The following is a 12,342-nucleotide window of genomic DNA, read 5'->3' on the forward strand; positions in this document are numbered from 1 at the left end:
AGTCACTGTTTTGCTTTTCAAATCCTAGCTGACAGCCATTTAATGCAGTGTGTTGGGCCTAACACTGCAAAACACACGGTCCGCCAGATGCTGGGGGTGGAGAGGGGCACGTGAGTGCCTCACACACTAAGTGCTGCCAGGAAGATGGCAGGGTGGTCATGTGGAACGTGTGATGCTTTGTTTTGTTTCATTTTTGTTGGGAGACGGGGTCGCAGTGGGGGCAGGCGACAGAACAGAGAAGCCAGCCAGTGGGCCTGAGCTGAAGTGACAGGGGCACAGGAAGGAACAGAGAAAAGAGAGCTATTCGAGGCCCAACCCATCCTGATGCGGGCTCAGTGCACCTCTGAACGTGACCCCTGATTCATGGGACAAGCCTCACAGGGACTAGTCACCTCACCTTCCAGGAGTAGGACATGCCCGCGGCCCAGCTCCCGGAGAACCGTGTGGCGCTCACGGCCTACGTGCACACGCGTCAGGCTTCGCGAGCTCAGTCCGCATGTTGGGAGCCCCGGACTCGGCCCGGGGGTGGGCGGGGGATAAGGAAGGGCCACTTTCGTGTGCGCCAAGGGCACACACGGGCAGCACCTAGGCCTCCCAGGTGACACTCACCTTTGAGGGTAAGGAAGGGTTTTTCGTGAACGGGTCTGAGGTAAATGGGTCATTCTTTGTCTGTTTCTTAAAGAAGTCGTCAGGTGCAGAGCCACGGAACGGGTCGCTTTCTTTGAAAGGATCCCCTCCAAATGGATCTAGAAGGTGTTTTGGAAAGTGAAGAAAAACATGCCCCATGAATAAACAACACTGCGCTTAGTGAAAGAACCCAAACATAAAAGAGTGCGTAGCTGACTGAATGCCCTTTATATGAGATTCTAGAAAGGGTAAAAACCATAATGACAGAAAGCAGATCAGTGATTGCTAGGGACCCGGGGATGGGGGGGTAGGAGGCAGAAGAGAACCTTCTGGGACGATGGAAATGTTCTCACCTAACTCAAAACTCATTTATCAAAACTCATCTAATTATACACTTAAAATTGGTGAATTTTGCTGTGTATAAATTACACCTCCCGACAAAGCTGACTTTAATAATGAAAACACAGGTAAATCCAGAGATAGACAGCAGATTGGTGGTTGCCTGGGGCTGGGGGAGGAGGGCGTGACTGCTCATGGGGATAAGGTTTCCTTTTAGGGGACGGAAACGTTCTAGAACTACACACAGGTGGTGGTTGTACATTAAGAATGTACCGAATGCCACTGAATTGTCACTTTAAAAATGTTGACTTTTGTGTTCTAACGAATTTCACCTTAGCAAAAAAAAAAGAAAAAGAAAGTAGTAGATAAATAAGGGTGAGGACCAGCCCATGAAAAACCAAAAAGCCTCTCCCACAAAGGCTTTTACCTGCTGAAGTGGTCTGTTGTTCTGCGAAGGGGTCATTCTGGAACGGGTCACCTAGATTGGAGGAGAGAGGAATGTTTAGCTCTACCGTAGAAATGACCCTGGCATATCCAAGGAGGAGCAGCGACTGGCCGAGGCGGCTGTTCCCAGCTGGGGGGTTCAGGACGAAATGAGGCACCACCGGCTGCTCGACACGGGGCTGCAGCGGGGGGAAATGTGGAACGAGCCAGAATTCACCACTCGCTCTCTCTCCGCCATGCTACACTCTTGTACCTCACTGTCCCTCTCACCTCCCCCAGCCAGGACAACACAGGGCCCGACCCACGGCCAGCCCCAGTGTGAGGACGAGCTCCACACATCTGAGCTTCCAGAGCCGCCCGGTGTCGCTTGGGTCCTGTGGTGCTTCGATTCCACACGTGATGCCGGAAAGGCGCTCCCCTCTGCCCTCTCCACGCCTCGCCCTCTCCGTACATTTGCTCGGGGACGTACAGATAGCCTTCCTGGAAATGCTACCTTGCTCTGAAGGACCACAGTGAGGAACATGTATCTCTAGAAGCCTTCTTAGTTATTCTGGACTCATGTGGGGCTCTGGGCAAATGTGTCACATCGAGACCTTAGATTTATGTGGGGACTTGTCGCTCACTGGGGAGTCTCACGATCACGACTACCTCTGGCTATCTTATCCGTCCCACCAGGGCAGCGAGGGAGAACTTACCACCCCGACAGGAGGATGGGAACCAAAGCGGGCAGAGGTCGAGGGCGGAGCCAGCTGCCCGTGAACGTGGGCACCTCGCTGCAAGCTGGGAGCTCAGCTCTTCCCTCCCAACTCGAACACCTCAGCTCCGCAGTGGACCAGGCCGAGGTGCAACGCTCTGGTGACCCACAGGGCTCAAAGAACTCCCTTCCCCCTCCATTCCAGAAGGTGCTACTGGCCAACCACTCTGGTCATTGGACAACTCTAACAGGCACAAAGTAAACAGCCCTTCAATGACTAAGTGGGCACCGAGAGAGATACCTTTGAAGGGATCAGCTCCTTTAAACGGGTCGGATTTGAAGGGGTCTTCGGTCTGGAAAGGATCCGGATGCAATTCTTGGGCATTGTTGCTAAATAACAAGGCTTTATTTTTGAAAGGATCGTCCTGTAATTTTGTGAAGAGACAGGACAGGAACTTTATTATTTCAAATTTAAAGCAAAGTACAGAATTCCATACCCAACCTGCATGTTTCTCCTTCAAGCAGTGGGACCCTACGGAGAATGACTAAAAAAATCATTGAAGTGGGGCACCTGGGTGGCTCAGTCGGTTCAGCGTCCGACTTCTGGCTCAGATCATGATCTCATCGTTTGTGACTTCGAGCCCCACATTGGGCTCTCTACTCAGCACAGAGACCTCTTCGGATCCTCTGTCCCCTTCTCTCTCTGCCCCTCCCCATACTCACTCTCAAAAATGAATAAACATTTTGAGAAAATCGTTGAAGAAATATGGACATCATTTCATAACGTGTCAGCACTAGTTCATTCAGTGACAAATGTACAGGATAAGGTGCTAATGACAGGGGAAGCGGAGTGTGGGGCATGTGGGAACTTTCTGTACCACCTGTTATGTTTTTCTGTAAATCCACCACTCTTGCGAACTAAAAGTTTATTTAAACATTGAGTGGAAGGCAGTCATGTAAACCACCACCAATGGATGGACAGATACACTGAATGCAGTAGGTAAATACACAGGAGTATTGTTTAGCCTTGAGGACGTGATGCTCAGTGAAACAAGCCAGTCACGAAAAGACAAGTACTGTGTGATCTCACTTTAGAAGAGGTCCCCAGAGGAGTCAGGTTTGCAGAGACAGAAAGTAAAACAGTGGGCTCCAGGGACTGGGGAGTCAGTGGTTAATGAGCAGAAAAACGTTCTGGGGCCTAGTTGCACATGAATATACTCAGGCATGGTTAAGATGAACGATTTTATGTTCTGTGCGTTTTATCACAATTAGAAATCAAAAATAAGATATTACAAAGTCAGAAGAAAGTGGTATCTTTGGAAGTGTCCAAAGGAAAACGTAACAAGCCAGTCAAGAACCACAGCCTGGGCCTCATTCAAAAGTGTGGCCTCCCTCAACCATCTTTTCCTCATAGAACGTATAGCTAAGTGGGCATGTTTGTAAATGCTGTCCCCACACCAAGAAACACGCTGGCTATTTGCATCTTGGGAGGAAATGAGCTGCTTATGCAGTTGGAACTACTAGAGCATATATAACACTTTGCATTTTGTTTTAAAGTGCTTATTTCTAGAAACAAACAAGCACGTTTAAGCCGGAAGAAAAGACGATTTGCTTTTGAAGAGCACTTTTTTATAGTGGAAAATGGCCCCGATGTGTGTGTGTTGGGGGGTGAGGGGGTACAACCTACACGGGAACAAGGCCCACTCCGTTTAGAAACAGTGAGTGTATTTTGGTTAATGAAGACACACCCTCAGTGAAAACACGAAGGTTTCACTGTGATATGAAAAAGCACAACATCCTCACTGAACCCGGCAGGTGTGTCGGCACCCGTGGGGCTGGCAAACATCCATTATTCCAACCGACCAAAGCCAAATGATTAAAGAGCTGGGGCTTCCGTAAAAATACAGACAACGGTCACAGGGCCATGACGTCAAAGGTGCCAGAGGAAGATTCCAGACAAGGCCCCCAGCACTCTGTGCTGCTTGACTTCGGAAAGCGGGATGGCTCCCGGAGGCCCTGGGCCAACGGGAAGCCACAGGCTCCTGAAGGACGACAAACACCCTGTCCTCTGATGAACACGGGATGATTTTTCTTACCTGGGGAAGATTACCTGGAGCCTCCAACCACAGGTCTCCCTCCCCAAGGCGGGAAGACCAAGCGGGTTCTTAGGCAAGGAAGTACCACAAATACCGCGGAAGCGGGCGGCTCCGTAAGGACGTCACAGTGCAAACATGCGAGCTGCAGTCGCCCGACAGACGTCCGACGGGCCTCTCACACACAGATAAGTAGGATGGGGTGTCCTGATCTAAAGAAGCCGGGCAGCCAAGACGGAAAATCACCCTCTCACGCTGCACCCTGGGGGAAGGAATGGATCTCACCCCAGAAGAAGAGAGATGATGTCCTGGATACAGCAGCACATTAAGAATGACAGCTTGGTCTCAGAACGAAAGCTTCTATTTAGTTAGAAATTAGCACTGATTTACAAGTTGGTGTTTTTTTGGTTTTTTTTTTTTCGATGTTTTCAATCATCACTTGGAAGCCTGCCAACTAACAGTGGACGATGGCAGAGAAGAGGCTGTGACTAGACGCTTTGGCTGTGAGCCCCCCGAACTGAAAGCCAGGTCTGTGATCTCTTTCTCAGGTGCAATTATTTGCCTAAGGTAGCAATCGCTCCCTCCCCTTCCAAGGAGAAGCCTAAAAAGACCCCAGCAGGATTCACACACGTGAGGTAACCACCGGTGGTTCTGAGTCCATTTCACGGATTCAGAGCAGAAAATTAGGCTTCCCCTGGCATAGAGATGCCATAAACTCCACCAGCCACTGACCACCTATCAATGAGAACTGAGCCACCTGCCACTTGGGAGACACGGGTGTGGCAGACGAGCACTGGGGTAAATGACAGGTCCCTTAGCAGAGGTAAAATGCCTTGAACGTGGAGTTCAGTAACTAGTCCTGAGTTCTGCACTTCTTAAGAAACCGATGTGACAACTCTGAAAGGAGTTTCTGTGACTCTCCTTCCCTTTAGCTAGGGGTTGGGCAGTGGTGTGCTGGTGAACCAGCTCTCTGGGGGGGAAAAAAAAAGGCCCTGATTGGCAGCTTCGTCCTGTCAATTCCCATGGTGCAAATACTCCCCCTGTGGCTGAATTCAAGTCACCAAAAGTTAAACAATCAGGTTACAAAATTCCTATTTAATAATCAGCTCTGGAAAGTCAATAAAAATGGTTCCAGCACACCAGTGGGGCTGGATGAGATGACAAACCAATCTTTCATGATAAGGTCTTGGCGAGGCTGAAGTCGGGGATGATTTATTGCCTTTTCCTACTAGACAGGTTGGTTGAGCGCTGCCTTCAAGAGCCAGAGGCCAGTATCATTGTCGGATGAGAGACAAGAAATAAATCTGGCTTTAAGAAGCCTCAGTCTTTGGGACAAAGTAACACGGTATGAGCTGAAAACTAAAGTTAGTGACTTCAGTAGACCTGCCCAGCCGTAGAAACTTCTGGATGCCCCTCTTTGGTTACAGTATTCTCAGGGAACTAAACCCCTCACTGTCACCCACCTCAAAGAGAACTAATTGCTCTCTGAAGCAGTCTTGAAACATTCAAGAGTAAACAAAAAGCCCTCTTCGAAGTGTTTATTAAGAAAAGGAAACAAACCGAAAAATGCTTTAAAAACTGTATTTGTACAAGATAAATATAGTTTTTCAGACACCAGTTGCAAGTTGCTATGTAACATATCTGACATCGACATTCCAGAATGAATTGCCTATCATGTAAACTTTGCCCCGCTCACAAGATGAACAGAAATGAGGAAAAGATGAAAAATCTGTGGGGGGCGGGGGGAGGGAAAATCACTGGCCACTTGCAAACTGCCAACTTTTTATCCAGGAAACCAATCTTATTCGAACCTGCAAAAGGGTTTAAGCTGTTCCACAAACCAAGATGAAGGAGGGCAAGCGGAAAGCTGTGCGAGGGGGCCAGTGACAGACGGGAAAAGTAAAGTCAGGGTCATGAAGCTGAAATGCACACACTGAGCGGCCAGCCAGCCAAGCGGGCAATTCTGTCTCTCCCAGCGAACGAAGAGTGGACAGTCGTAGTCTGAACTCGGACAATCAAGCTGACGGTGGGCTCAAGAGCAGATACGGAATTCACCCGTTTACAATTCCGTGAGGAAAAGGAATCTGTGAGCGGCAGAGGGAGGCAGTGAGGGCCCAAGACGGGAGACAGATGAGGACACCAACAGCATCTTCTAAGCGATTCGGGGAAGGAGGTATAAGCTTCCCCATATATTCTTAGGACTGACTACTTGGCTACTGAGGAAAGAAACAGGTCAAGAAATGAACGTGAAGAGCCAAGACTCAAGTTGAGAAAGACACAGAGACAGAGAGACAGAGAGAGAGAGAAAGAGAGAGAAGCTGTGTGACTACAGGAAGAAGAAGGAATCCACGAAGCCCAGGGCCAGGAGCAAGACAATTCAGAGGAGTGGCCCCGGACGAGGGGGCAGCAACATGGGGTGAGAGGTCAAAAGGCTTTGGGAGCAGAGCACAGTGAAACCACCGAGACCAAGAGCATCCCATCGGCTCTGTCAGGAGCACAAAGATGTTGTCATCGGCCAGGCTAAAGCGGAAATGGCACACGCTGGGGCTCAGCCACAAGGGCGGGCGCTGGCAGGAAAAAGGGGACGTGATGATATGGGGAAAAAGGGACACCGGCTGGACGTCAGCAGCCCGGGTCCACAGCACCCTGAGACTAGATCAAGGCCCCCGGGGTCATAAGAGCCCAGGATTTCAGCACACCCCAAAGTGCAGGAGAGGGGCCAGTTCACAGGGCAAACAGCAGTGCCTCAAAGGGCTGTCATTTGTCTTGATCTTCACAAATACATTTAGTTTTCAAGGTGCTCCTTGTGGGAACACGGACACACACACACATTTCTCCCATGCCCCGCCCTCCGCCCCCAACTAGTAGGATGTAGGGTTTCACATGTGTGAGCCTGATCCACTTTTGGTTAAGTTTGGGAAAGCCCTCTGAATTTGGGTGGCTGGCTCACCAAAGACAAATATCTTTAAAAACCGGTCTTACAAAGGATTCAGGCCTATCCTTGGCTTCGTCCTGGAAGCAAGGATCACGCACAGCCACGTACCCCGGGCTGCGGGGCCTGTGTGGACACGCAAAGCGGCAGCGAAAACAAGAAACACCCTGCATTTGGACAAAATCAAGGCTGGCGAGTGCCGGATCCAGCAGGCAGGGCGTTCTCTGATCCCAACGTGGGACCTAATCCCAGGACTGCAATACGCTTATTCAACCTTTACCATGGCTCCAAAACCGCCCCTCTCTGTCAGGGAGATGGCTTCGCTCAGGTCGGCTAAGTTGGTCAGGCTGGCGCCGTGGGCCCCGTCGAGCACCTCGTCATACTGCTCCAGGGTCCTGTGGGCTTCCTGGTGGCTTTCATGCAGCTGGGACAGCTTGCTTCTTGCCTACACGACAAAGATTGCTGACATCACATGGGGTTTAGGGGAAAGGTGTCAGGAGAGATATTTTTTTTCTCCTAACGTCCAACCCTATTGTCCGACTCCGTTCACATGGGGAACTGAATTACTCGCCTACACAGTAGAGGATCCCAAGTGACACGACTTGTAAACCACGAGGTCCTTGTCACTGCCCCATGAGGCCTGTTTATATCCCTGACCCCTGAGAGAGGTCTGTGTTCAAACAAACATCTGTCAATTCTGAAAAGAACTGAAATTGGTAAAAATCCACATTCACGATCTGTTCCAAGTGATAGTAAACATTTCCCCTTTATGGGGTTTTATCACCCTGTCCACTGCTCCTTGTCCTGGACAGGGATGTGAGGCCAGGGAAAGGAGGACAATCTATGAAGTCAGACAGACCAGGAATGTCATCTTAACTGTCTCATCCTGTGTGAGACACTGTGTGACCTCTGGCGAGTGACCTAACCTCTCTGTTAGCTCTTCTCCAAAAAGGACCACAGGAAGCGATGGGTAAAACACCTCCTGTAGCATCTGGAAGGGTGGGCGTTAATACATGACAGTGAACATCACTATTATTACTAACATACGCGCATGGCTTGGATCCTATCTATGTTACACAAACTCCAATTGCTCAGATGGAAAAGACCTAAAATAATCTCAGATCTAAGAAACAATGAAACACAACACAGGGAATGAAATCCCGCGTACGTGTTTGCGATCAACTATTGTCTGCAACCTGGCAAAAAGAGCAAGGGATCGAGTCGGTCAAGAGAGGAAGCACAGCTGGCCACTGTAATAGTGCCAAGGGTAAGCATCACGCCCGTCTGTCGATGGGACACCCAAGGGCTGGCAAGGAGGCCTTGGGCTGTTACATACAGGGGAGCGGGAGGGAAGCCCGCCCTCTGCTGGCGAGAAGCGGCTACAGGCCCCAGGGCCTTCACACCAAAGCAGGATAAGGATGGGGTGCCCAGACAGACTGCAGAACTGGAACAGGGCCCCACGTGGGGTGATGCTCATCACAGGGTGGGGCCTCAGCAATGTACCAGTCCTCAGATCGCACGGGGACAGAGAGGTGCCGGAAAACGTCTCAGACTCTGTCCCTCTCGCTGGTCTGAGAACCGTGCTGGGGAGGGCATTTCTATACCCAAGACTCTCTCCAAAGGAGCCACTGAAGTCCTCACACAGACCCTGCCCATTCCCCAAAGAGGGCGTGCGCCCAGGTGGGCAAGTGGAAGGACAGCGAGGCACAGCAAACAGCCCGCAGGCCAAAGTCAACGTGATGCTGGAGCACACGCTGCGGGACGCTGGGTGCTTGACCTCCAGGCCAGGACGACAGCTTCTAAGAAGAGAGCCTGACATAAACGGGCTGGGTGAGAGCCAAGGTAACAAGTGCCCTCTGTGCAGGCTGGTCACACATCCCGACGTGACAGCTCACCGCAGCTGCTCCGCTCGCAAGAAGGCCCCAGAAGACCTCCCCCCCCCCCCCCCACCAGCAGAGGCAAGGTCCCGCCCTCAGGGAGATACCTGGTTGATTTCGTCCTGCGTCGATTTCAGGGACTTGATGATGGTTTCCAGCTGAACTTTCCCGGCCTGAATGCTCTGCTCCAGCTGGGTTTCTTCCTGCTGCAATCGGTTCAGCTCCGATTTGGCCCGGTTCAGGTCGTCTTCCTGGGACTTGAGGTCAGATTCCTGAGACTGGATTTGGGTCTTCAACGAGGAAATCTGAAATGAGATGAAATATGACAAAAGGAGGAGTCTTAATTCACATCATTGGAACAAGCGGACCCAGTGAGGCAGATACCAGCCTGATGGCGGGACACCTGGGCTTCCTTCCAGGGCCCTCTCTCCACTCGCAGAACAGAAGGAAACAAGGCAGACGTGCAAATGCCCATGAACTGACAGAAAGTCAATTTTGGGATAAGTCAATTTTGAGGCCTGGGATAAGCAAAGGCAGTCTACCTGTCTCCCAGGGGCTAAACATCCCCGTGCAAGGCCTCAGAGGAGGAGATGAGGGCTTTCAATCTGCTGAGCTTGCAGCCTCCCCGGTTTATAATGAGCAGTGAAGACACCAGACGGTGGCAGGGGCGGAGGAGGAGCATGCTGGCCCCGGGGTGCTGTGAGGCACCAGCCAGGGTGAGTTTAGTGGGGACCAAGGCCGTTCACTGTATGACTGACTTGGTGGGTGAGACGGAGGTCAGGCCACAGATGCCTGGACGCTTTTTCAGATGGTATGTCCACAACTCGATTAAACCAGTAGGACGCCTCAGCCTTGTGTTTCCAGGTCGTCGTGAGCCCAAAGAAGCCCACAGGAAGCCCCCCCCCGCCATGCTGGGCGTGAGACTCACCATCTGAGTCTCGTCCTGGCACTTCTGCCTGACGTCGCTCAGCATGTCTCGGAGCTTGGCCTTCTGCTGATCCATTTCGTCGAGGCGGTCTTGGGCGTCCTGCTTCTGAGCTTCCAGCTCTTGCAAACTGCTCGTTTCCCGGTCTAAGTCATTTTGCAATTCCTAGGGAAGAGGTGCGTCAATGTACTTGAGCATGGGGGGTGGGAAGCATGTCCAAGACAGCAGTCTCAGCCTGGGCTAGAGCCCCCTGGATATCCTACGAGACCGGCCCCTGCCCGTCAGCCTGTGCTCAGCAGGCATCCGGTGCACACTTGCTGTAAATGTGTGCATCTCAGTTGGTGGCCGTGGCATGACCTCTCACTAAGTCCCTTGGCAAATATTTACTGATGGCCTAAGAGTGGCCAGGGTCTGGGAGAGTAGCTGGGTCCCACCAAGAAGAGCTATCCGGTGACATGTGGTCAAGGGTGGGGAGGGGAGAAGCATCACCCAAACACAAACAAACTGGGAGGAACAGAACCGACAGAATGTACGGGTGCTGCTGGGTGGACTCGGGGCAGGGGGTGGGGGCACAGGGAGACCAGACTGACACTGCACGGAAGTGGGGAAGGGGGTGTGGGGCTCCAGCTCCAGCAAAAGGAAGCAGGGCCACGCAGGAAGTCCCCACAGGACGTTCAAGTATGAGCGTGGGACAGGATGATTCTCCACTGTTGACGTTGCTCCAAATCGGCAGTATCTACCCAGACGACCAGTAAAGGTACCCTCAGACCCGACCAGGACACCCCTAGGAAGAGCACCCTGGGGGTGTATGGTGCACGTGAAAACATGCAGTCTGTGGGAGCAAAACCTGGGAACCAAGTAAATTCCCACCAGGCGGGCCTGGCTCACAACTTACGGCGTGCTCGTACCCTAAAGGAAGCTGCACCTCATACTCGAGTTACAACGTGAAGCCCGTGGCCAAGCACATGTGTATGCTGCATTCTGGCGTTCGTGCCAACAGGAAGGAAAGAACACGCACGCGACCTTTCTGGAAGGCCTCGTGGGAGCTAACTGACGACATCTCTGACAGACCAACAAAAGGAGCAGGGAGGGGACCTGGGCCACGAGGAGATGGTGGCCGTGAGAATCAAAGCAAGGGAAAGATTTGAGGGGACCTTTGGGGGTAAGAGAGGACGGGGATGGTGAGGCCGATCCCCAGGGCCGGGCCGGCTGGGGCTTTGCTGGTGCCATTTTAGGAGAAAACCCAAAGCAGGCACAGGGCCTCCTCTCTGCCTTGAGGATGAAAATGTCTTGGCTCTCGCCACTCTAGACAGCCAAAACACACCTCTGAGTTATGCTGGGGAGCTAGGCCCTCTCTTCCCCAGTCTCCCTGCCCTTGGCCTTGAATTCAAGAAGCGGAACTTCAGTGTTCAAGTCTGGGGAAGGGAAGAGGATGGTGGTAGGGAGTCCCAGACACAGGTTTGCCACATCTGAGGGAACAACAAGTGACGGAGGAAGAGGACACAGAGCAGGGAAGAGGGCCAGGCCTGCTGTGGTGGCCTGAAACATCAAGGAATCTGAGCCTCATTCTGTAACGAAGGAGGGGGAATCCAAGAGCCCAATGGGGACGAAGACCCAGCTCATGGTCAGGATGGGAGCTGGGGTCAGAATGCGGGAGGTGTCTGAGCAAAGAGAACAAAGAAACAACCCAGAGAACCTGCAGACTTAATTCAAACCCCCCTGGAATCCCCAGCTGGCTCCTGCACAGAAACGGACAAGCTGAGGCCAAAGTTCATAAGGAAATGCAAGGGATTTGGAAATGCCAAAACAATCTCGAAGGAGAAGAAAAAAAGTTGGAGAACTTCTACTTTTCAGTTTCAAAACTTACTACAGACATACCTCAGATATATTGTGGGTCTGGTTGCAAATCACTGCAATATAGCACGTGTTGCAATAGAGTGAGTCAAATGAATTTTTGAGTTCCCAAGTACATGCAAAAGTTATGTTTACACTACACCACAGTTTAAGTGTGCAATAGCGTTATGTCTAAAAAACAACGTACACACCTTAATTAAAAAATATTTTATTATTAAAAAATGCTAATCATCACCTGAGCTTTCAGGGAGTCGTAATCTCTGAACACAGATCACCATAACAAATATAATAATAACGAAAAACATTGAAAGATTGCGAGAATTACCAAAATGGGACACAGAGACACAAAGTGAGCAAATGCTACTGGGAAAATGGTGCCAATAAATTCACTTGACGGAGAGTTGCCACAAACCTTCAATTTGTAAAAGAAAAACAAAACAAAACACACAGAATCTGTAAAGCACAATAAAATGACATATGCCTATACAAAGCTATAGTCACCAAGACAGCGTAGTACTGACCTAAAGAGAAATGCATGTGGAACAATGGGATAGAAC

At 51.0% G+C, this 12,342-nt stretch overlaps 1 protein-coding gene across 8 annotated transcripts in view; it reads right to left on the reverse strand.

The window, feature by feature from the left end:
* The window catches only part of EPS15L1 (epidermal growth factor receptor pathway substrate 15 like 1), a 97,140-nt gene that overhangs the window by 30,866 nt on the left and 53,932 nt on the right, over nucleotides 1-12,342 (reverse strand). For all 8 annotated transcript variants that reach the window (XM_042978477.1, XM_042978482.1, XM_042978478.1 and 5 more), the window contains exons 14-19: nucleotides 9,935-10,096; nucleotides 9,114-9,311; nucleotides 7,410-7,574; nucleotides 2,406-2,529; nucleotides 1,394-1,444; nucleotides 610-746 (exon numbers count right to left, since the gene is read on the reverse strand). In XM_042978477.1, the coding sequence (XP_042834411.1) occupies nucleotides 610-746; nucleotides 1,394-1,444; nucleotides 2,406-2,529; nucleotides 7,410-7,574; nucleotides 9,114-9,311; nucleotides 9,935-10,096 (837 nt within the window). The remainder of the gene's footprint in view (nucleotides 1-609; nucleotides 747-1,393; nucleotides 1,445-2,405; nucleotides 2,530-7,409; nucleotides 7,575-9,113; nucleotides 9,312-9,934; nucleotides 10,097-12,342) is intronic.

This window comes from Panthera tigris, chromosome A2, assembly GCF_018350195.1.
Source record: "Panthera tigris isolate Pti1 chromosome A2, P.tigris_Pti1_mat1.1, whole genome shotgun sequence".
NCBI classification, from domain to species: Eukaryota; Metazoa; Chordata; class Mammalia; order Carnivora; family Felidae; genus Panthera; species Panthera tigris.